A 25152-nucleotide genomic window follows, 5' to 3' on the forward strand; every position below is an offset into this window, starting at 1 on the left:
CCTTGATTTCCAGGCAAAATTAACAGAACATATGCTTGACGTGTAAGAAATAAAAATGTTATTTGCTTCGTAATTGTTGCGGAACCTGCTCATGTGTGTGTGCTTACTCTAAATGCAAAATAATGTGTTAAAAGGGTGTCTGTTATTTAACTTTCTTGTACTAATAATGCGTGCTTGCGTTTGGCTTGATATCAACAGATAGACGCTCCTTGAAGTGTTCTTCAAATGATAACTTGTGTTTCGTCAAAAGGTTTAACATGTTTCATCGTATTTTCAAGTTTCCTGTTCGTACAGTTGTTCCATGTTACATTTAATATACTGTAAACTTTGCCCAACTTGAACACACAATTACGAAACAATAAAAAGTAAATAAGCCACATCGTACGATTAAAAAACTGATTATTCTAGAATTGTGCTATCATACATGCATACAATATCTTCAATTTGCACGATTTTGTAATGTTTGAATAAATTTGCCCAGTTGTTTTCTTTATACATGTATTAATACTTCCCAAACATTAATAATTTGCTTCGTAAATCATTTTTCTTTTCAGTTTTTGACTACATAGGATTGAATTAAGTTTCAAATTCTCGAAGGGCGCGCCTTTGACCCACTTCACCGAGGTCTACAGGAAAAACTGTACTAATAATTTGTAATATAATCAGTTATTTCACATAAATTCGTATAATTTAGTCTAACATTCTGGCCATGGGATCAAATACTAAAGGTAATATCATACATTTGATTGGTATCAGGCTATTGAGAATTTTTGTTTCTGTTTTTCATTTTATCTACTCTCCTACATAAAGTATAGCTAACGACAGCATAAGTTTTGCTGAATATGCTACAAACGACATTATATATGACTAATGTTGTATGTAATGCTCTTAGGTAATCAGTAAATTTATGATAAGAAGAAATCTGTTTAACATATAGCCTTAATTTAGAATTGAAGTTAGTTTTTGTTCATTTGTAATTATACCCTCAGATACAAAATATATGGGGTCTATATTGGAGTCAAGCATCCGTCCGTCCGTTCATGTGTGTGTCAGATCAATATCTTCCTAACCGCTTTGAAGATTTTTCATAAAACTATTGTGAATCAAAACATCATCAAGACGACGTGCAGAGCGCACAACCCAGGTCTCATTTGGGCGAAAGTCAATGTCAAACTCGGAAGGCAAAAGTCAAATGACTTAATTTCGCGTATGCTCCATATTGTTTAAACTACCTGGAAGGTTTTCATAAAACTTTCAACAGTTGTTAACCTTACCAAGCCGACTTGCAAAGCGCAAAACCCCAGCCACTACGTCTAATGTCAAGGTCATACTTGAAGGTTAAACGTCAAACAGCTTAAATTTGTATTCGCTCAATAATTTGTAAACCGCTTAAAAATTAACTATAAACTAGATCCAGTTGTCAACCTCATCAAGGCAACTTAAAGCAGTAAAACCAAAAGGCTCTAGTTCGAAAATCATGCACTTTTTGGGGGTTTGTTTAAACATTTTATTTTTCCAAAACCCTGGTCGCAAAGGCAGAATCACTTGCCAGCAGGCTAAGGGTTAACAATGCAAGCAGGATATTTTGCCAACTTGGTTAGAACTTACACACCGTGCAAGGGTGTATTCCTAATGTGAATTATTATAAATCTTTGGTATATGTATCACGTTTAATACAAAATAATTACGGTGCAAAGAAGCGTAACGACCCGTCTTAACCATTACCATGCTGGACACGACTGATTCTGCCTTTGCGACCAGTGTAGATCATTATCAGCCTGCACATCCGTGCAGTCTGATCATGATCTGCACTGTTCGCCATTCAGTAAATATCGTTTGGTAAGCATCCCTTTTAACAGTTAATGGTACTATCCAAATTGAAAGATGGACAAGTTCATTATAGAAATTTAGCAGGATAAGGGTAAAGGCAGTGAACTCGTAATGACAATGGGAAAATAACATATTCTCCTTAGGCGTAAAAAAAATTGTTTGTTTCCGGTATCCCGACCTACCCTAAATTTTTGGCCCTACCCTAAATGTTTTTGTGGCCTTGGAGAATAATTTTTTCAACTTTTTGACAAAAAGTTGCAAAACTGCACTTTTATACTTTAAACATGGTCAATGATGTTAGAAATCCACTTCCTGATGCTCTAAAGGCATAACCCCCTTATTTGTATTCATTTTTTGACACAAAAAAATTTCCGAAAAGTCTCCCTTAACTACCTACCCTAATTTTTTTGAGCATGTTACCGGAAACAAAGAATTTTTTTAGGCCTTATGCGATTTCGAACCAGATTTTTTTCTTACCAACCGGAGAATGCCAAAATCGCATATGGAAAATACGTAAACTAACGAAAAGTGCCGATTGTCATCACGTGACCATTACCATAAGGTAGCGGATCCTTGATGACAATTTCTCTGTATGCGATTTTGACATTTTCCAGCTTTTGCAGAAAGCCATGTGCTTGATGAGCTGCATCGCTAAATTGCCCAACAAGAATACGTAATATATACCAAGATTTATAATATTTGAGATAGAGCATAAATTGGCCAAATTGCTTGTGAAATGTAAATGTAAAATGTTTTGTTGTTTAAATAAATGGGAAATTCTACCTCAAATGAGTAAATATTTATATCAAAAATATAATACCTTTATTTTTTTGTCTTTGCTTGCCACTGAATTCACCTGTGAGCCAAGCTTGTTATTTCAGCACTATCTCACCTTCATTCTGAGGTATATTTAATCCCCGAATGTCTTTATATGTTAAGATTTATGATTTTCTTTAATCAGGTTTCATATTTCAAAAGTATTTTCATTTCTTTACAGAAACATCATTATGTTTCGTGCTTTCATTAATGTCAGTTCAGTCTGTATAATTATGTTATATGTACATTTAACGTCAGTCTAGCTTATATATAAAAATATTACTACAAAAACACAACATATAACGATATAATCACATAACATAAATATGTTTGCACAGTATGTAAAGATTTTGGTACATAATATAATAAAAAACAAACATCATAATAGATTTTCATGACTACAAAAGACAGTGCCGGCGTTCCATACATACGACTTGCAATTCTTGTTTAGTACATTTTTCGCGTAAATCATATGATGAGCTCAGTTTACGGTGGCAAGATATAAGGAATTTATTAACACACCTTTTTTTTTATATAGTATATTTTGTCTAAATGTGTAACCAAATACTGCACTGTAGTAAAAATGAACTTTAGATCATAATGACTTTTTCGGTTGGTTAAATAAGACCCTAATTCCAGTTGAAACCCGATATCCTGAACTCGCTTATCTCAGAATTCAGGCTATCTCGAAGTCACATGCACAAGATTTCATTTTAAGTCGAATCTCGGTTTCCTCGAAATAAACCGATTGATCCCTTGGAAATCGACATACCTAGTTTCAACTGTATTTTATGGTATTTTGGTGTAAACCATTTGAGCCGTGCCATGGGAAAAATCCAGACCAGCCTGCGCATCCGCGTAGTCTGGTCAGGATCCATGCTGTTCGCTAACGGTTTCTCTAATTGCAATAGGCTTTGAAAGCGAACAGCATGGATCCTGACCAGACTGCGGGGAACCCACTATGTTGGTTTTCTCATGTCGCGGCTCATTTAAATCTTCATTATGTAGGCGGCAAAGACTTTTGTTATAATAAACGCATAAGCACAAAATGATGTTTACACATCTGGGGTTGACAGCATAAAGCAGATGTAAATATGTGTCATATGTAAGTCCGTCGTAAAATGTCGCATATAGTAAATTAAACGACGTACATAAACACTCCGGTCTAGTCGTAAATTTTCTTAACCTTTAGCCTGCTGCCGGCAAGTAATTTTGCCTTTGCGACCAGTGCAGACCAAGATCAGCCTTGCACGTCCGATCATGGTCTGCACTGTTCGCTATTCAGTAAATAAAATTTTCATTGAACACCCCTTTGATAAACAAGTGGTACTGCCCAAATTGAATGATAAACCAGTCCATTTTAAAAATTTAGCAGGGTAAAGGTAAATTAAAAGGTAACCTGATAAGTATGGCGTATCGTGTAAATTTTTGTTATTACGTGCAAGATGTTAGTAAAACTGTAATTTGACTTGAATGTCCCTTACGTAAAGGCAAGATTTTCAAAATGTTAAGTATTTTCATAATTTGAATGTTCAAGTTTGAACGTATATCTTCCTCACAATGCTTTGTAATATACATGAATGTTATGCATTAAACGAAAGCAAGCACGAAAGTACCTGGCACACTGACTTGTGAGACACCTACAATTATCTGAAAGCATTTTTTCCCTGATTTCTACTTTTACTGCCAGACGTCAGGCAGGTAGGCAATCGGAAACAATCATTTAACTAGCTGGTCCCTCTTTTCAGTAACAAGAACCGCCTCTGACAGGACTCAGACCTTTACATCCAGTAGGCCACCCCAACTTGGTCTGTATATGTATTTTGTATATATATGACAAGGTCATCATTTTATACATTTTACACACGAAACACACGTGCTATAGATGTTTTATATTTATGCGTCAGTCCTCATTCTAGTCGTATTTAAGGCTGACGTACGCCTGCTTTAAATCAGTTGTACGCTTGACTAGCGCCGACGTTCGAAATCTACGCCGCTAATATACGTCAAAAATATGAGGCCAAGTGAAGTCAAAATATATGTTATGTCTGTTACGGATTCTTATATAAACTTCCAAGGTTTAATGGTATATTTGGTGGAGAAATCAATATTACATTGCTGCTGTGTATCCCCGTCCAACACTCTGACCTGCCAACTAGTACAAAGAGCATTTATATTTCCTAGATACGTCTTTTTTACTTTATATTCAACGATATGGAAAAACAGAAATCTTGACTTACATGTATGTTCCTTTAGCAAACCATAGTAAATAAACAAGAACATCACTAAAGCTAAAATAGTCAGACGAAGATATACATGTTGAACGTCAGACTTTATACATCATTATTTGAAACAGTGCTTATCGGACGAGCTGCAGTGATTTGTGCAGAAGTACTTTGATAAAAGAAATCTGTGACTAAGTGTTTCATTCTAACTATATTGTCCCGGACAGCAGTTCTGTCATCTTTTAAGTAAATTCCGTAAATAAGAGGATTCGATAGTGAATTCAATGCAAGGACATGCATGTCTATTACATTTTTCCGGCTGAAATGACACTACTAACAAAAAAAGCTAATAAATGTTCCTAAATATGGCACCATTGCATTTGTAGCGCGACTTAAAAGGCTTTTGTTGCACGCTCTGCCTCCTGTAGAAATCACGTGTGTTTTAAGGATTTGTCTTAGTACATTTGCATTTGCTGTGCCTCCTTGGAGTCATCTTGTACCCCGTGAATGAATTTCTCGTGCGAAATTTCTCTTAGAGATTAAATTGTTACTTTCGTTTTTTTCTTCTAAAACAATTCAATTAATCAGAAATTTACCATGCCTGTGATATCATTTTGTCTCTTATAACTCTTCAGCAGCGATGTACTTATGTAAACAGAATTATATGTTGTTTAGATTGCAATCTATTTATGTACATTGATGTCATAGACATTACTAAATAGTAAATTTCTAACAATTACGAAATTTCTTACACCTTTTGACACACATACAACATTTGAAGGTGGTTAATCAGATTTTGGTCAACTAATATATTTTTTCGAAACTTAACCAACTGATCACTGGCACTTTTTTTTGTGTTCACCGAGTTCTAAATGCACGTCAGATTTCCACTGGGAGTATTTTTAAAATTTGATTTCACCTATCCTGGTTGCCCAACCAAGATAGCGCTTTTTTTGCATAACTATATATTAAAAAAAGAGCATATTTTGCTTGAGGAATAATATGAATATAATCAAAATTGAATTAAAAATTGTTAAAGACTTTCATTGATAAGTAAAATTTTGCCAAAATTCATAAAAAAAATGCAAGTTTTTTAAAATTATTTTTACCTCCCTTTGTCTATTTTGGTAGATTGAAAAAAAGATGAATTCTAGTTTAGTTTAATCATATTTTATTGTAATTATCAAACAAGACATTATCGAAAATGTTCATCAAAACAATGATATATAGATACATATGAAAATATATATACAACAGCAAACTATCATTACATCAAGACATATTTACTAATATTTACTTGGAAACTTTCTTTTAATCAATATAGACTAATACAGTGTAGAGTTATGTTATGTGACTGTTAACATGTGTTTTCTTCTTTACAAGTCTGCTCTATGGAATGACTGTGACATTTTCATTTGTATGAGTAAATGGTTTTGTGTTTGTTAGAGGGCCTCATTGAAAATAGGATTTGTATGTTATGTATGAAACTTAATGAGTCTTACCCTCTTTAAATAAAGAATTTATTATTATTATTATTATTATTATTATTATTAAATAGATGGTTTTTTTTAAATTTGAAAAGCCCATAAATGACGTCGTGACGTCTTTATTCTTACGTCAACAGTAAAGTAACGTCATCGCCTCAACGTTAGATGAGCGCTAGCAACGATTGAATCTAGCAGTAAACAAAAACACGCAGACAATGTTTCGGAATTTTTACGCAGAACAGAACATGGCAGATCCTAGAGACAGTTGGTATAAACCGAACCTGCTTTACAATATTCATTACAGTAAGTAACTATTTAACTATTCACATAAATCTGAGCAAATCAGCTTATTTTGAATTGACATCGTCCCCTTTTAGTACAGAATTAACGAAAATACATAAAAGGACTGAATAATAACAGTAATAATGATAACTTATCGTTACGAGGATAACATATTTTGCTATAGCCGAGGCAACATATGTCCTCTAAAATAATGATGCGAAAATTTTATCCTTTTAATTTCGAAGCTACAAATCATATATAAACACTGAAAAGACAGTAATGCTTATAAGACATAAAGAAGAAAATAATAATAATAACAATAAAATAGTTATAAATGATTTTAGATTCGAATACACAATAAATATCATGAACATGCGTATTTTAATAAAAATATAGCTTCCGTAACAGGAACATCGCTTTTTACAATGATAAAGTAATAAAAGAATATTCAAATGTATTAAATGCATTGAAGGATCTTTTCATTAATATATCGAATATCCTTAAAAAGTTGAATTTCGTGGAGAGTATTTTAGCAACGGCATTTGAATCGATTTAGGGTGTATGTGTGCGGGGGGCGGGGGTCTTAGATGAGTTAGATTCAAACAAATACATACCTGGTTAAGGGACGATTTGTACTTGCTTTATTTCTTGACTTAAGAAAAAATAGATCACACTATTTCATTTAATAAACTGAAACTTTATAATTTTTTGGAGAGAAGAGTTGAATCATTACTGTCGTATTTTTCTGATAGAAAACAGAGATAAAAGTCCTAACTAATGTCAGTTTCTTCCGGCGTTCCTCAAAGTTACATTTTTTCAACCCTGTCATTTTTATTACATTATATAGATGATATAGCATTACCTTGAAATAATGGAAGTACTGACCTACTATGCTGACGACCAAACTCTATATGTATCTTATTATGATATCTAATCCCCAAGACAACCGAAATAAACTTTGCAAATGATGTGTATAAATGAAAATGCTGTTACATTTATTAAAAGTAAAATATGTGATAATATGTTCAAAACACAAGCAACAACATGGATCATTATCTCACATATCTGATATTATAACATTTTCCAGCAACAAAACATATGACATTAGATCAGTTGTACACACTAATATTAAAAAGCATATATACCGCATAAAGTATATGAAAAAAATCTTTTAGTTACACTAAAGTGCTAAAATGTATGTCAGGCTCTGAAGAAGTTGCTACTCAATAATTGTATAATATTTTCTGTGTGGATTTCTTCCGATTATACATGCAAACATACTTTTGTCTCAACACCAGGTATGCATTTAATGTAGAACTCACTGGAAGAGAGAGAAACATAGTAGTCTGTTTGTTTTCACGAATCTGAAGTTTTGAAAGATGTGTACCCTTTGAGTTTAATAATACAATTTTCACTCTTATATTCAGGAGGTCTTTATAATTCTTTTTAGCGAAACGTAATAGATTTTGACATGAAATATAATGTATTTTGTTATACCTTTCAATTACAGGACCACCGACATCACAAACAACACCGAAGTTGGTAGTGGTTACAAGGAAGTTCAACCCTAGTGTATGTACATGCGGTGAACACGATTGTGCCCCGCACTATAGAATGGAGAGGGAAGTTGTTTGGTCAAATAAAAAAGTCAGAAATGAGGCAGATAGAGAGCTAAAGGAAATGATTCAAGCTAAGACGGATGCCAAGCCACAAAGGGAAAGCTTCGTAGACGTAGATGATGACAAAAGTGAAACCGAGGAGGAAGAAGATGATGTTAATGGTGAAGATGGCGAAGAATGGAAAGGCGATGAATACGCTGAAGTTAGCTTTGGAGATATTAAAGAAGCTAATATTCTTGTCAATGTAGCAAAATCCGATGCAGACAGTTTGCCTAGAAGCGACGACCTTACAAAGCAAGACAAAAAAGAAGCAGGTGTGTTGCACGTAATAAGTGATACTTCCATTAGACTGGAGGAGGATTACGAAGACTTTGGTTCATCTTTTGGCATAATGAGTGTTTACTGTGGCAGTGACCTGCATACATGGTAACTAAATTGTATTATCAGTATTTTATTTATTATAATCTTAATCATTTGCTCTGTTTGCTTTTTCATTAATCTAGTGTATATCTAAGGTGACCTAAATAGAATACCTATATATCATGCAATTTCAAGGAAACATGTTGTATTTTGTGAAATATTTGTGTTACATTTAAATTTAGGTAAGCTAGATTACTTATGTAAGTCTTCTTACAGATAAAACGTCAGCTAAACCTGTTTTCATATGAAAATAATTTTATTTTTACTTTTTTCTTTCTTCTTTATTGCAGGAACTGGAAGAATGATTCCATTGTGACTCGTTGAAGCAAACAGTTTTGAAATGCTACAGAAGATAATTTATTATAATATAATTTTATTATTGAACATTTTTCGTTAAAATAAACATTCTTATTTTCTGAAGCTGGCCTTTTTTCATTGACCAAGCCCGATGATTTTTACAGAAGCAACCTATTCATCTAAAATATCTCTGTAGTTCATCGTCAACAGTGTCAATACATTCCTGAAACGCTTTACTGGGGATACCTAACCACTAAAACATCTATATTTATTGATTCAGGGTAGAAAAAAAGTTTATTAATTTTTGCACTTTTTTAATTTTGAGATAAAATGCTGCTTTCCGATTTAGACTTAGTGTTTGATCTACCTTTTCCGTAGCAAAACATTTCCTGTTTGTGTTTTTTTTTTCAATATCTGATAGCAGACAATATATCATTCTTAAGAATTCCGAGGATGGAATAGGAACATGTTATTGTGTTGTGTCTAGTAATACGACTGTACATTAAGATGCATTCGGTAACTTTGGAAAGGTGCGATAATACAAAAGGGTTGGACCACAAGTTTTACCAACATTAGAAATCGGTCCGTCCCTGGCTGTCAATTTAATGTTAGATTAAACTAAATGGCCGATTTTTGTTTGGACTAGAATGGGAAAAAAAGTATTCTTAACAAAAATATAATTTTCAGATATAAATTTACTTATGGAGTAGAAGAGTTAAGATAATAAACTAAATAGAAGAAAAGCGGGAAAAAACAAACAATCGAAAAAAAACATACAAAAAAACCCAAAAAAAACAAAAAAAAACCACACACAGTCAAGCGTAAAGTGAGTCAGTACACCCTCATCGCACCTGCTGCCGAATCCCCACACCCAGTCCAACCCAGAGCTTTCAAATCAGATATATAGTCAAACGATCAAGAGGCAGTGCTAGAGAAACGATGTGTATTTATTTTTATAAGTTTGTACTTCTAAAAACAAAGATTTGTTTTCCTCATCGGTTTGTGAATCAATTCCGTGAAGTAATTTGTGAGTACTAAGAGGATGGAACCTTCGAGTATTGATAAATAACAATCGACGAGCATTGGCATAATGGCTACATTTAAAAAAGAAATGTTCCGCATCTTCAAAACCATGTCCACAAGAGCAATCGGGATAGTCTCGTAAATGGTTTTAAAATAGATCATTGTTTAAGTTGCTGCATCGGTTTCTAATACGTGTATGAACTACATTATAGAATCGTTCTCCTGTTAGATAAAAAGACGGAACAATTGGAGATTTAAATTTACTCTTCAACGGTTTGTTCTTAAAAGATGTAAGCGTGTTAACATTGCGTGTCGGAAGGTCAAGGTTATTCCTTAGTTTTACTGAGTCCGGTATAACTGATTTTGAGTAAATTTCGAGACGTCTAGGCAATGTAACAAAGTTAGTTTTATTTCTAAGTTCATAGTTGTTAGAATTACGAACTGTTGGTGGAAAAATGTCTATAAGGTAATCCGGAAGTAGTCCGTTGTGTCCTTTATACGCTAATATTAATTTCTGCGATCTGCAAGAGAAACCCAGGCAATTTCAGTTAGTAAATTTTGAATGGAAACGGAACGAGTCAAACCAGTAACAATGCGAGCTGCTTCATATTGAAGTTTTTCTGGAGTGTCCTTTTCATATTGGATACAGCTTAATTCTGAAGCTACACACTGTTTTAAAACTTGCCTTTTGATTCAGGTAGTTGAAATATCAAAATATTTATCAAATGCAAATGTAAAACTAGAAATTATATTGAAAATCAAAAGAAATAAGTAGTCCACTTTTTAAATACTTTTATATTAAAGGAAAGCCGTAATTACAAAATTTCATAAAAAGTATTGAAATATAAATTTCCAATAGAGATCTAACCCGATGTAATGGGTCTTTTTGTTCCGTAAATAAATCTCTAATAGAATAAATGAAAACTGAAAAATGTCATAATACAATGCACAAATGTGATTGACGACCTTTAAAGGATATCAAGTGGGCATCTTTCACTGAATATTATTTAGATGATAACTGTAAATGTAGAAACTTCTCATCTCATTAAATTTAACTTGACTAAATATTTTACATAGATATAACGAAGTAGCCTAAATGTTAGCATTTTCAAAAATGCATTAGGATCTAACATACCTTAAAATTTTCACAAAAAAAAAAAAAAAAACGATAATCACAATAGTACCTCATTCTTTTTCTCAGCCTCTATCCTCTATCCAGTTGGCTTACGGAATGTCGGTGGTTCTACCCAGGTGCCCGCTCGTGATAAAATAATGCACGGAGGGGCACCTGGGGTCTTCCTCTACAGTGACAATCAAAGCTGGAAAGTCGCCATATGACCTATAATTGTGTCGGTGCGACGTTAAACCCAACAAAATAAAATCTATCCTCTATCCAGAACGAATTTTTTCTTTTTATAAAACCAGCAACTTCCATTTATAAGGAGGCAAAATTGTAGATATTAAGTTTTCAGTAATATATCGTCAAATACGAAGCCAGGAAAAAGAAGCCATTGTGCTTTTGTCATGATATTCGGGTTTGAGTTTGTAGTTTTAAAAACTACGTTTAGTATGAATATGAAAGACAAAAAAAATTGATTAAGGAAATGTAACTCGTTTGCTGCTAATTAATATGCCTAATTGGTCTCGTAAAAATATTCCTTAAACTAATTAATACTGTTCTCTATTTTCATTGCGTGTTACTGTATGTTTCGTGCTTTCGACACTCTGGCTTGTGTTTCATATGTTTTTACCGTTCATTTAATGATAATAATTGGGTTATAATAGTAGCTTGATCCGGAAGACTGTAATTGATCCGAATGGATTTTGTCAGTGTTGACGAGGCGCGGAAGCGCGCCGAGTATGACCCAGTCTTGTAAAGTCCATGTGAGCGGAATACACCATCCCAGATCTAGCTGCAGCTTTATATAATTACCTTTTCATTACAAACATCTCGAGGGTTCAACACAATAAGGGCGTATCTACATATAATAATTATATGTAGATACGCCCTTATTGCGTTGAACCCTCGATCTACCTTTTGGTTGTTTAAAATGTGTCTTACCAATAAACACCGAACGAAATGTTCAAGGTTTGCCGATGCTCAAAAAGAACTGGGTGGGATTATTTTTGTGTGCGCTATTAAAGGAACTGTGTCAGATCATGAAAGTAGATCGGCAACATGCTAACATACAGGATTTGCAGTATAGCACGGAATTGGTTTTCTGTTTTTTCGTATTTACTTGTGAAATACAAGCTGTATTGTTTATAGAATTTATACATGAATATAATAAAAAAGATCTTTTATGGAAATGTAAAATAGAGTGAAAAAGAAATATTTAAATCATAGGCCCTATATATACTTAACAAACTCTAAGTGACGGTAGCATTGGAAGCCTTCGATAATTTATGCTTTATCCTTTAAAATGTACAAAAATCTTGCTGTTAATTAATGTTGACTGAACTTTTAATATTGTGTCAGTAACAGAAAGTAGTATTTTTACAGACTGGATTCCCAACTGAAAGTATTTGATTAATCATATACAATACAATGGTATGATCCCGCCAAAATTTCTTATGGCCATTTTGTTTTGAACTTTCCTTAGTAGTTATGACAACTATAATCATTAAAGTCAAAATTACTCTTTTGTCTAAGATTGTAACAAAAACTCGGAACGTTCGAAAGCAATTGAATTTTGTCAAATGCCAATCCATAAAAATCTTAAAAGGGCTAAAAACGAAATTCTTAAAATTGAAGATTTCTACAATCACTGTGATACTATAAAGTATTTCACTCCGATATTACACTAGTAAAATGAAATGTCTACAACTTAATAATATTTATTAGATATGAAAGTTACAACACGGATATAGAATAGCATACACACTGAATTACATGACACAAACACTATGTAGGATAATAATAAAAAGATAGACACAGTTTATTTTTACGGTTACAGTCAAACGTGTGACAAGGATCACCTTAATTAAACTGATACCAAATTGATATAAAGACAAATAGTTCCATCTCTAATTAAGAATTTTACAGCTATTTTAACTTGTGAATTTTGACTATATACAAAAATTGATCCCACTTTAGCTCGAACTTGAGCGTTGTTTACATGTTTGAAAGTAACTTTAAAGGTGGTTAATCAGATTTACATTACAATTTTTCACAAAAATCAACAAAACAAACAATTTTGGTAGGGATCTTACTCTATGTAATAAGTATTCTTGTTCCTTTAATAAATCTCTAACAGAAGATAAGAAAAGTGCACAATGTCATAAATGTTGATCAGATGTGATTGACCAGCTTTAAAATAAACAAACTCCCAGTCGCAGTTACCTCCCCTAGCGCTACATTACTGTACGCGGAAACCACTGATTAGGAGATTGCAAAATAAAATGATTAAGTGTACAAAGACACATAACCATTTATCAGACAAGAGACGGCATGTGACACCATTCTTGATGGTGTTTACGTTAGTAGTTTTAATATCTCCTTTCGATTCCATCATTCTTGAAACATATAAATCATAACATATAGAGACTGATTTTGTATCGTCCTTTCCATGAGCAAGGTTTTCCGTCTTAGACCCAGAGTTAGCAATATACTCACCAGTTATGAAGGCGGCATTTTTAATGTAAACAATACCATTGAAGTTCCTAGTAAACTCGTCAATCATAATGATGTCGCAAAATTGCAACTCAGACATAGCAAGTGGGCTACCACATTGTGATGTGGGTGTTACGTCACTAAAGGCGCTGAAAGACACATAGCCCTCTTTGATAGGCGAAAGTGGTGTTTCAGCAATGTCTACCTCAAGTGGGGATTGCTCTTTAACTGCATTGTCATTCATTCGGACAACTCGTTGTTTAAAAGCCTGAAATTCAGTTTGAATATTTCTTAATTCTGTCACACGTTTCAACAGCTGGATCATGACCATTATTTGATCCTCTCGTGTTTCTATTCCGAGAATTCTCTCCACACAATTACCGTCATCGTTCGGTTGTAAAGATAATGTACGAACTCTGTTTAAAATGTATTCCATGGGCGGAATGAAGTTGATTGGATACGCGACGTTCAGTCTGTAGTCCAAGCTGATCTTTGACATGTGTGTCATGATAGGAAGACACCTGCCGTTGACATCAACTTTAGTAATTGCACATGATTTTCGGACACACTCATTCTAAAATGTAAAGCATGACAATAAGGTATGTTAGTGCATGTCATTTTAATGGTTTTAAGAAATCTTTAATTATACTCTGTAGTACAGCGAAAACATGCGCATTACATGTCTCGTGAAAAATATCTTATCGCGATATTTGTTGGTGATGCTGATAGGTTTTAACAGTAAGGTGTTATTCAAAATCAAATATTAGTCATCTAAATTGTTTTAAGATAAATATGACTATGTGGGAAATTTTTTAAAGAATACCACGTGTATCTTCACGCATTGTTTTGAATAATTTCAGTGGCCGAGTGGTTAGAGTCATTGAATTCGACTCACTTGCGCCTCGAGTAGCATCCTTTAAAATGAGAAGGCTTTCCATTTTTTGTGAAAAACTGCCTTGACTGAGTGGCACTTAAATGTTTTTCCAAAATTAAAATTCTAATTACAAACATAAGTACGTTTTGAGAGGGGGACCCTGTCAGCTGCGAAACGCAAACACATTGGGCTACTCAAATTACTGCCCGCTTAGCTCAATAGGGAGAGCGTATGTTCTCCGTGACGATTTGATATAATACATTGTGTCTGACATCATTCGTCCTCCACCTCTGATTCATGTGTGGAAGTTGGCAGTTACTTGCGGATAACATGTTTGTACTGGTACAGAATCCATGAACACTGGTTAAACTCAAAACAAAACAAACAAACAAATTACTCGCACGTTTTTCCTCTTTAACAATCTATTTAGTAAGAATTGAATGCAACCACAACATAATATTTACAAAAGTCACTAGCTTGATCAACTTTCGAGGAGAATTCTCTCTGACTTGATATAAAATGTTATGCCTGAACAATTTGTTATGCAAGGAAGTCAGCTGTTGCTTATAGGAAACAGTTACGTATTGGTGCAGAATGCGAGAACAAAAAATGTAAGCACACCATTTTTATTTTACCGGAAAAATACTATTAAAATGTTGCTTTAGAATGTGTATACTTTGGTGTCCCGTTAGGACCGATGATGCAATATGAAGACACAAAGACGTGATGGAACTGCGCGTTTATACGATGTGATAACGCGATAATAACACGATGCGAAGACTTGATATTAACATCGCATTTTCAGGTTTCCGCATCGTACTATTGTCCCTTCGACCGATATTACGAAAGTACAGTAGCGCATTGTTAATATCGCACTTTGACATTGTGATATCGTAAATGTGTTTTCACATCAAATATGTTATCGCGTCATCACATCATATCTTTGCGTCTTCGCATCTTAAAGACCTTATTGCTCTACCATACCCGTACCGTACCGCGGAATGATTGGCCATGTACGTACACTTGTGGAAAAGCATGGAAATTACTTTCGTTATTCAGTGTGTTAGATTTTTTTTCAGTAATGACGTCAACGTCTCTCAGAAGCTTCTGGCATTGTTACATGTCTGAACAACAAATTGCCCTTAGTCGAGATCGTGGACCTCCATGGCCAAGTGGTTAATGGTACTTACTTCAAAACACATGCCTCTCACCGATGAGGGTTCGAACCTCGCTTTGGGCGTACAATTCTTCACTAGCTGACTTACGGAAGGTCAACGTGCCCGCCATGATGAAATAATGCCCGGAGGTGCACAAGGGGTCGCCATATGACCAATACCTGTGTCGGTTTGACATAAAACCCAACTAAAACAAAACAAACTGGTCGGGACCAGGGCCCGTTTCAAATTTATTCAATTTTGTTTGATCTTGAGGTATATTTTACGAATGTCATAAGTTAAAACCTAGCTAACATATACATATCCTACTAGTAAAAAGTGATTATTTAAGACAGAGCTTATGACGTATCTTAGCAAAACTTATGTAGAAATCATTAAATGATTAAATATATCTATGAAACATGGTGTCTTAAAAAGAATAAAAACGAATGTATTTTCAAACAAATTTGAGGTAATCTATCATTGTGACACTTAAGTAGGTACGAGAAACACGATCGTTGCATTGAAATGCAGATTTATCATGCAGTTCGTGATTTCATCTCATTTGAAACAAGTAACACTATTTACTTTGTGTTATCAAATTTCTTGCGAAAACGTGGTATTAAACTTAAGAATCAAGAAACCTAATTCCAACTTTAACGATATTTTGATTAATTTATTAGAAATGTAACTTTTCATTGGAAGTAAATGCGAGAAAAATATCAATGTTTTAAATATATTTAAATAGTAAAACAGAAATATATTGTTTTGAGGCAAAATCAAATATCCTAAATGTTTTTAAATAGAAACAATTTGGATTCAGATTTACATTTTATCACTTTTGCTAAAATTATCACAGCGGAACTGATCAAGAGAAAAACACAAAGTAAAACAATAACAAGAGGGCCAAGATGGCCCTAGGTCGCTCACCTAAGAAGCACTCCATAACAGTGTAAAACATGTTTGACCTAGTGATTTCATGGAAACAAATATTCTGACCAATTTTCATTAAGATTGGACCAAAAAATTGGTCTCTTGCGATAAAACAAGCATTTTCTTAGATATGACCTAGTTTTTGACTCTAGATGACCCATGTTCAAACTCGACCTAGATTTTATCAAGGCAATCATTCTGACCAAAATTCATGAAGATCAATTGAAAAATACAGCCTCTATCACATACACAAGTTTTCTCTTTGATTTGACCAAGTGACCTAGTTTTTGACCTCAGATGACCCATATTCAAATTCGACCTAGATTTCATTAAGGCAATCATCCTGACCAAATTTCATAAAAAATCAATTGAAAAAAAACAGTCTCTATCGCATACACATCATTTTTCTTTAATTTGACCTGGTGGTGACCTAGTTTTTGACCTCAGATAATCCATATTCAAAATCGACCTAGATTTCATCAAGGCAATCACTCTGACCAAATTTCATGAAGATCAATTGAAAAATATCTCCTCTATTGCATACACAATGTTTTTCTTCGATTTGACCTAGTGACCTAGTTTTTGACCCCAGATGACCCATTTTCGAACTCGGCCTAGATTTTATCAAGGTAATCATTCTGGCTAAATTGCATGAAGATCAGTTGAAAAGTACAGCCTCTATTGCATACACAATGTTTTTCTTTGATTTGACCTAGTGACCTAGTTTTTGTCCCCAGATAACCCATTTTCGAAGTTGGTCTAAATTTCATCAAGGTAATCATTCTGACCAAAATTCATGAAGATCAATTGAAAAATACATTCTCTATCGCATACACAAGGGTTTTCCTTGATTTGACCTAGTGACCTAGTTTTTGATCCGAGATGACCCATTTTCAAACTCGGCCTAGATTTTATCAAGGTTATCATTCTGACCAAAATTCATGAAGATCAATTGAAAAATACCGCCTCTATCGCATACACAAGGTTTTTCTTTTATTTGACCTAGTGACCCAGTTTTTGACCTGAGGTGACCCATTTTCAAACTCGGCCTAGATATCATTAAGGCAATCATTCTGATCAATATTCATGAAGATCAATTGAAAAATACAGCCTCTATCGCATACACAAGGTTTTTATTTGATTTGACCTAGTGACCTAGTTTTTGACTCGAGATGACCCATTTTCGAACTCGACCTAGATTTCATCAAGGTTATCATTTTGACTAATATTCATGAGGAAGAATTGAAAAATACAGCCTCTATCGCATACACAAAGTTTTTATTTTATTTGACCTAGTGACCTAGTTTTTGACCCGAGATGACCCATTTTCGAACTCGGCCTAGATTTTATCAAGGTTATCATTCTGACCAATATTCATGAACCTCAATTGAAAAATACAGCCTCTATCTCATACACAAGGTTTTTCTTTGATTTGACCTGGTGTCCTAGTTTTTGACCCGAGATGACTCATTTTCAAACTCGGCCTAGATTTCATCAAGGTTATCATTCTGACCAACATTCATGAAGATTTATTGAAAAATACAGCCTCTATCGCATACACAAGGTTTTCTTTGATTTGACCTAGTGACCTAGTTTTTGACCCGAGATGACCCATTTTCGAACTCGGCCTAGATTTTATCAAGGTTATCATTCTGACCAATATTCATGAACCTCAATTGAAAAATACAGCCTCTATCGCATACACAAGGTTTTTGTTTGAGTCGACCTAATGACCTAGTTTTTGACCCGAGAGGACCCATTTTCGAACTCGGCCTAGATTTTATCAAGGCAATCATTCTGATTAATATTCATAAAGATCAATTGAAAAATACAGCCTCTATCGCATACACAATGTTTTTCTTTGATTTGACCTAGTGACCTAGTTCTTGACCCGAGATGACCCGTTTTCAAACTCGGCCTAGATTTCATCAAGGTTATCATTCTGGCCAATATTCATGAAGATTAATTGAAAAATACAGCCTCTATCGCATACACAATGTTTTTCTTTGATTTGATCTAGTGACCTAGTTTTTAACCCGAGATGACCCATTTTCGAACTCGGCCTAGATTTTATCAAGGCAATCATTCTGTCCAATATTCATAAAGATCAATTGAAAAATACAGCCTCTATCGCATACACAATGTTTTTCTTTGATTTGACCTAGCGACCTAGTTTTCGACCCGAGATGACCCATTTTCGAACTCGACCTAGATTTCATCAAGTTAATCATTCTGACCAATATTTATGAAGATTAATTGAAAAATACAGCCTCTATCGATACACAAGGTTTTTCTTTTATTTGATCTAGTGACCTAGTTTTTGACCCCAGATGACCCATTTTCAAACTCGGCCTAGATTTCATCAAGTTAATCATTCTGACCAAATTTCATGAAGTTCAGTTGAAAAATACAGCCTCTATCGCATACACAAGCTAAATGTTGACAGACAGACGACAGACAGACAGACAGACAGACGCCGGACATCGAGTGATCAGAAAAACTCACCTGAGCATTGCTCAGGTGAGCTAAAAAGTAAATCTGAATGTTTCCCTGTTATTACTGTTACTGATATTGAGCCGTGACTCGAAATGGTTATAAAACTCCATTTACAATGTACATACTGGTCCTCTCTAATAACGCAACACAAACTAATATTTTTGAGGAAACACCTGTGCAAGAATAGATACAACATTCAACTCGTTCATTGTAAGATGGTATAAAACCCGTTCAGGATTAATTCAAACTTGTTCCAGTTCCTTATATGAAAGGTCACCTGTACAACATATCGCTACTTGTAAGCAAATATCTATAAAATAAAACAGATTTGAAAACATGGAGGGAAATCATGTAAATCCCCGCGATGACCCGTTTCTCTCAATTGATTTATAGTGTTATGCAGTGGCTGGAATAATGTCTATATAACGTTCACCAGCAATGACACGTGCTTTGAACACCTTTTGATTAAATGAAGTAATATATCAGGTCTATGTTGTTTTACCTTAAATATTTGCAGAACATAAAATACCACCAAATAACGTCGCGTTTTAGCTCGGGTGGGGAAACAAAATTGGTTCTACAATTTTTTGTTTATCAAACGCAAGTAAATATGTTTGCGCATTTATGATTAAAATTTAAACAAAATTCCTCGACCTGTAAAAGGGCTATACTCGAAAAACGGACAATTTTCCAGCAAAACTCTAGTTACGCGTATGTAAGTCTGATGCTTTTATACGTCATTATCTTAACGTTAGTCATAGATCATTCATGAAATTTATATCAAAGGAAAGGAAATTTTCTATCTTTTTAAAATATAGTAATATCATACGTGTCCGCTTCCAATTAAAACAGGGATATGCTAAAAATCTGGGAGAAACAGTGAAAATGACGTCTTGAAATGACGCCCAAAAAGTGCCGTTAATGGCCATGTTTGACAGCCAAGCAAAAAAAATGTGGCTTAGTTTAGAGCCAAGCGGAAAACAAAAATAAATCAGAAATATTCTCAATTTTCCTCTGTTTTTTTTTCAAAGATGTATCTTAATTTTTTTTAAAGGTCGCACTCCTCATTTTGAGCAAGGCAGTTGCGGATGTGCAAAGATTTACATTTATTTTCCTTTGTCCTGCAGTGGTAATTTATTATAATACAGACTCATATTGATCGAGTCGATTGAAATCTGATATAACTTCAAGATAGTTTATATTGTGCGGTCATGTATTTTTGCCCTACGCAGAGTGCGCATGCGCGAAATTTTACTACTGTTGCTAAGGATTGCGCAAAGTGTAAATCCATCTAATTTATGTAAAGATACAATTAACAGTACTATACAATAGGTTTAAAATAAGACAAAATGAATGTATAGCTACATACAGTATACATATTTATTACTAGTACAAAACGTCTAGTCAATGATTCATATTTAATAAAAATGTATACTAACTGGATGTTTTAGATTTAGAGCACCACTTCAGGGGAATCAGTTTGCCACAAACTGCAAGTTGCAATACTCTGTCTAAAAAGAGATTATATTTTGCATACCATGTGCACGGAGGGGCACCTGAGGGTCTTCCTCCACCACCAAAGCTAGACAGTTCCCATATGACCTAAATTTGTGTCGATGCGTCGTTACACCCAACAAATCTATTGTGCATGCAAGTTTCTACTGCAACGACGAAGAGCTTGTTTCCTTCAAACATACCAACATAACACTATGTATGTCAATTGAACCTCGATGTACTCAATTTGGGCATATCGGAGAATTTGTTTGCACAAAAACAGGACACCCGTCTTACTCTGTTGTTCAAGTTTCCAATGACATGTGTTTTATTGGTAAATCAAGAGAGCAGCAGGAGAACAAAAACGACGAGCCGATGTCTCGTGTAAGAAAAAAATACGCTAAATATAACACACTTCGCGTGATATTGAAGATGTTTAATGGTTGCAATTAAATCTATCAATCTATATCCAAATCTGGATACTTAAATACCATTTAGCAATTTACACAGTTTGAATTTAAATAGAATAAAAGTTACGTTTCGCGTGATAAAATTTGAAATATTTGCAATGTGTGGGTAGATACATTTATCAAAAATCCTGTTAAAATGCGGATGCAGAAGTCATGCATTAAATTGAACATTGACGAAGATTTCAAAAATGATATCAACAAAAATCTAGTATATCCTTAATCATTAATGTGTGAGTTTTGCCTATGCAATCCTCTCTTCGATAAAGCTCTGTTTTTCATTCCACACTGTCCCTCGAGTCGGGAAAAACTCGTCTTACACAGGCAGGCATGTAAGATCCTTATAGACACGTTAGTACCCTTATTACGTTTAGAACGTAACGTGTAAGTTGTTTCTTATCTGGTAATGGGTATAACCTGTAGGGGGAGCATGCTATTTGAGGATCGAAATCTATATAGATTCCATTCTCTCTTCCCAGTTTATATCCTGGTAAGAATTAATCCTTTTTGTGACCATGGATTTCAAAGTCCTTTTGGCCGGGAATATTGAAAATTGGATATAGTCATAAGCTTCTGTATATGTCTATAATAAATCCTAACTGAATTTTAGCGCCTTTCAGCAGGAAATAGATTTAGCTGCAGGTCAAACATTTGCTTGGCTAGGCATTCAAGGCTTGTCGACTTGGAAACTCTTAGACTTTACAGCATTTACAAGAACACAGCTTTTTATGTTTGAATGGCTGGAATGTATTGTCCTCACAAAGTGAACACAAGCAAATTCAGCTGTAAGCTTGATAAAAATGATAGGAAGCTTAACAATTTTTTTCACTTTGGTGAAATATATCTTTTTGTAGACATAAGGACTACATGTATTATCAGTTTGGTTATCTCTTTAGAGATTTAAAAGACTGTTCTAAAATGTGTAGGTTATTATATTTTTTTATTATTATACCAGATTTATATAGCGCCCTTTTCATGATCAATTTCACGTTCAAAGGCGCTTTACATAGTTCAAATGCAGCCACACAGGGCGCATAATTCATCCTCTACTAGTACAGACACAGAGCGATCTGACCAGAGGGACACAGTGAGGCAAAGCCCCCACGACAGTGAGATAAGAAATCAGATACAAGCTTGTCCGGCTAACTTAGCCTAGCTCGTTGCGAATAGACAGCCTGGTTCTTTAACGTGCCCAGTGTATAGCACTGATACACGCAAGGATTGCCTGGGTTCCTGACCAGTACACCTCTAGTTGGGTGGGAAACACTGAAAAGCGTTTCTGAAAATTCCCGAGTAGCTATGTAATAGGTTAATATATTCCATTTGATCTTTGTTGTTATTATCGCACCTTCAGCAAAGTGAGAGCCATCACAAGTTTTCACAACATAATCTTTGTTGTTATTATTGCACATTAAACAAAGTGAGAGGTATAGCAAGTTTTCACCATTTGATGTTTATTGTTATTATCGTATCTTCAACAAAGTGAGAGACATAGCAAGTTTTAACCATTCGATCTTTGTTGTTATTATCTTATCTTCATGACAGACAGAGCAAATTTTCACAATTTGATCGTTGTTGTTATTATCGTATCTTCAGCAAAGTAAGAGACATAGCAAAGTTTCACCATTCAATCTTGTTTTTGTTATTTTCGCACATAAACAAAGTGAGAGCCGTAGCAAGTTTTCACATTTTCCTGTTATTATCTTATGTTTATAACAGACATATCAAGTTTTCACCATTTTGATCTTTGTTGTTATTATCGTATCTTCAGCAAAATGATAGACATAGCAAGTTTTCACCATTTGATCTTTGTTGTTATTATCGTATCTTCAGCAAAATGAAAGACATAGCAAGTTTTCACCATTTGATCTTTGTTGTTATTATCATATCTTCAGCAAAGTTAAAGACATAGCAAGCTATTACCATTCGATCTTTGTTTTTATCATCTATGTTCAACAAAGTGAGAGACATACAAGTTTTCACCATTCGATCTTTGTTGTTATTAGCTTGTCTTCAGGACAGACATCACAAGTTTTCACCGTTCGAACTTTGTTGTTATTATCATATCTTCAACAAAGTGAGAGACATAGCAAGTTTTCACCATTCGAACTTTGTTGTTATTATCATATCTTCAACAAAGTGAGAGACATACAAGTTTTCACCATTCGATCTTTGTTGTTATTATTGTATTTTCACCAAAGTGAGAGTCATAGCAAGATTTCACCGTTCGATCTTTGTTGTTATTATCGTATCTTCAACAAAGTGAGAGACATACAAGTTTTCACCATTCGATCTTTGTTGTTATTATCGTATTTTCAACAAAGTGAGAGACATACAAGTTTTCACCATTCGATCTTTGTTGTTATTATCGTAATTTCAACAAAGTGAGAGACATAGCAAGTTTTCACCGTTCGATCTTTGTTGTTATTATCATATCTTCAACAAAGTGAGAGACATACAAGTTTTCACCATTCGATCTTTGTTGTTATTATCGTAATTTCAACAAAGTGAGAGACATGCAAGTTTTCACTATTCGATCTTTGTTGTTATTATCGTAATTTCAACAAAGTGAGAGACATACAAGTTTTCACCATTCGATCTTTGTTGTTATTATGGTAATTTCAACAAAGTGAGAGACATACAAGTTTTCACCGTTCGAACTTTGTTGTTATTATCATATCTTCAACAAAGTGAGAGACATACAAGTTTTCACCGTTCGAACTTTGTTGTTATTATCATATCTTCAACAAAGTGAGAGACATACAAGTTCTCACCATTCGATCTTTGTTGTTATTATTGTAATTTCATCAAAGTGAGAGACATACAAGTTTTCTCCATTCGATCTTTATTGTTATTATTGTATTTTCAACAAAGTGAGAGACATAGCAAGTTTTCACCGTTCGATCTTTGTTGTTATTATCGTATCTTCAACAAAGTGAGAGACATACAAGTTTTCACCATTCGATCTTTGTTGTTATTATCGTATTTTCAACAAAGTGAGAGACATACAAGTTTTCACCATTCGATCTTTGTTGTTATTATTGTAATTTCAACAAAGTGAGAGACATACAAGTTTTCACCGTTCGATCTTTGTTGTTATTATCGTATCTTCAACAAAGTGAGAGACATACAAGTTTTCACCATTCGATCTTTGTTGTTATTATCGTAATTTCAACAAAGTGAGAGACATACAAGTTTTCACCATTCGATCTTTATTGTTATTATTGTATTTTCAACAAAGTGAGAGACATAGCAGGTTTTCACCATTCGATCTTTGTTGTTATTGTCGTATCTTCAACAAAGTGAGAGACATACAAGTTTTCACCATTCGATCTTTGTTGTTATTATCGTATCTTCAACAAAGTGAGAGACATACAAGTTTTCACCATTCGATCTTTGTTGTTCTTATCGTATTTTCAACAAAGTGAGAGACATACAAGTTTTCACCATTCGATCTTTGTTGTTGTTATCGTAATTTCAACAAAGTGAGAGACATACAAGTTTTCACCATTCGATCTTTGTTGTTATTATCGTAATTTCAACAAAGTGAGAGACATACAAGTTTTCACCATTCGATCTTTGTTGTTATTATCGTAATTTCAACAAAGTGAGAGACATACAAGTTTTCACCATTCGATCTTTGTTGTTATTATCGTAATTTCAACAAAGTGAGAGACATACAAGTTTTCACCATTCGATCTTTGTTGTTATTATCGTAATTTCAACAAAAGTGAGAGACATACAAGTTTTCACCATTCGATCTTTGTTGTTATTATCGTAATTTCAACAAAGTGAGAGACATACAAGTTTTCACCATTCGATCTTTGTTGTTATTATCGTAATTTCAACAAAGTGAGAGACATACAAGTTTTCACCATTCGATCTTTGTTGTTATTATCGTATTTTCATCAAAGTGAGAGACATACAAGTTTTCACCATTCGATCTTTGTTGTTATTATCGTATTTTCAACAAAGTGAGAGATACAGCAAGTTTTGACCTTCCGATCTTTGTTGTTGTTATCGTGTCTTCAACAATATTAGACACATAGAAAGGCTCATGCGTCTTGATGCGGTACTCATTATGATTTAATCGAAAATATAATCTATGTAAGAGTAGCACAA

The 25152-nt window shown here is 34.1% G+C and overlaps 2 protein-coding genes across 3 annotated transcripts in view; both read left to right on the forward strand.

The window, feature by feature from the left end:
• The window catches only part of LOC123546970 (olfactory receptor 8B12-like), an 83620-nt gene that overhangs the window by 16034 nt on the left and 42434 nt on the right, over nt 1–25152 (forward strand). The gene's annotated exons all lie outside the window — the stretch shown is intronic.
• On the forward strand, nt 6535–9099 carry LOC123547960 (uncharacterized). Its single transcript, XM_045335202.2, has 3 exons — nt 6535–6661; nt 8151–8685; nt 8970–9099. Exons 1-3 carry the CDS (start codon nt 6574–6576, stop codon nt 9001–9003), a joined length of 657 nt encoding a protein of 218 aa, XP_045191137.2. The 5' UTR covers nt 6535–6573; the 3' UTR covers nt 9004–9099.

Source organism: Mercenaria mercenaria, chromosome 9 (genome assembly GCF_021730395.1).
Source record: "Mercenaria mercenaria strain notata chromosome 9, MADL_Memer_1, whole genome shotgun sequence".
Taxonomy (NCBI): domain Eukaryota; kingdom Metazoa; phylum Mollusca; class Bivalvia; order Venerida; family Veneridae; genus Mercenaria; species Mercenaria mercenaria.

What these genes read in the sequence shown, in the direction of transcription:
- LOC123547960 (XM_045335202.2), top strand. Translation starts at nt 6,574, where the DNA reads ATGTTTCGGAATTTTTACGCAGAACAGAACATGGCAGATCCTAGAGAC. An exon ending in GCTTTACAATATTCATTACA is followed by an intron (nt 6,662 to 8,150) that starts GTAAGTAACTAT and finishes TTTCAATTACAG; the next exon opens with GACCACCGACATCACAAACA. An exon ending in GGCAGTGACCTGCATACATG is followed by an intron (nt 8,686 to 8,969) that starts GTAACTAAATTG and finishes TCTTTATTGCAG; the next exon opens with GAACTGGAAGAATGATTCCA.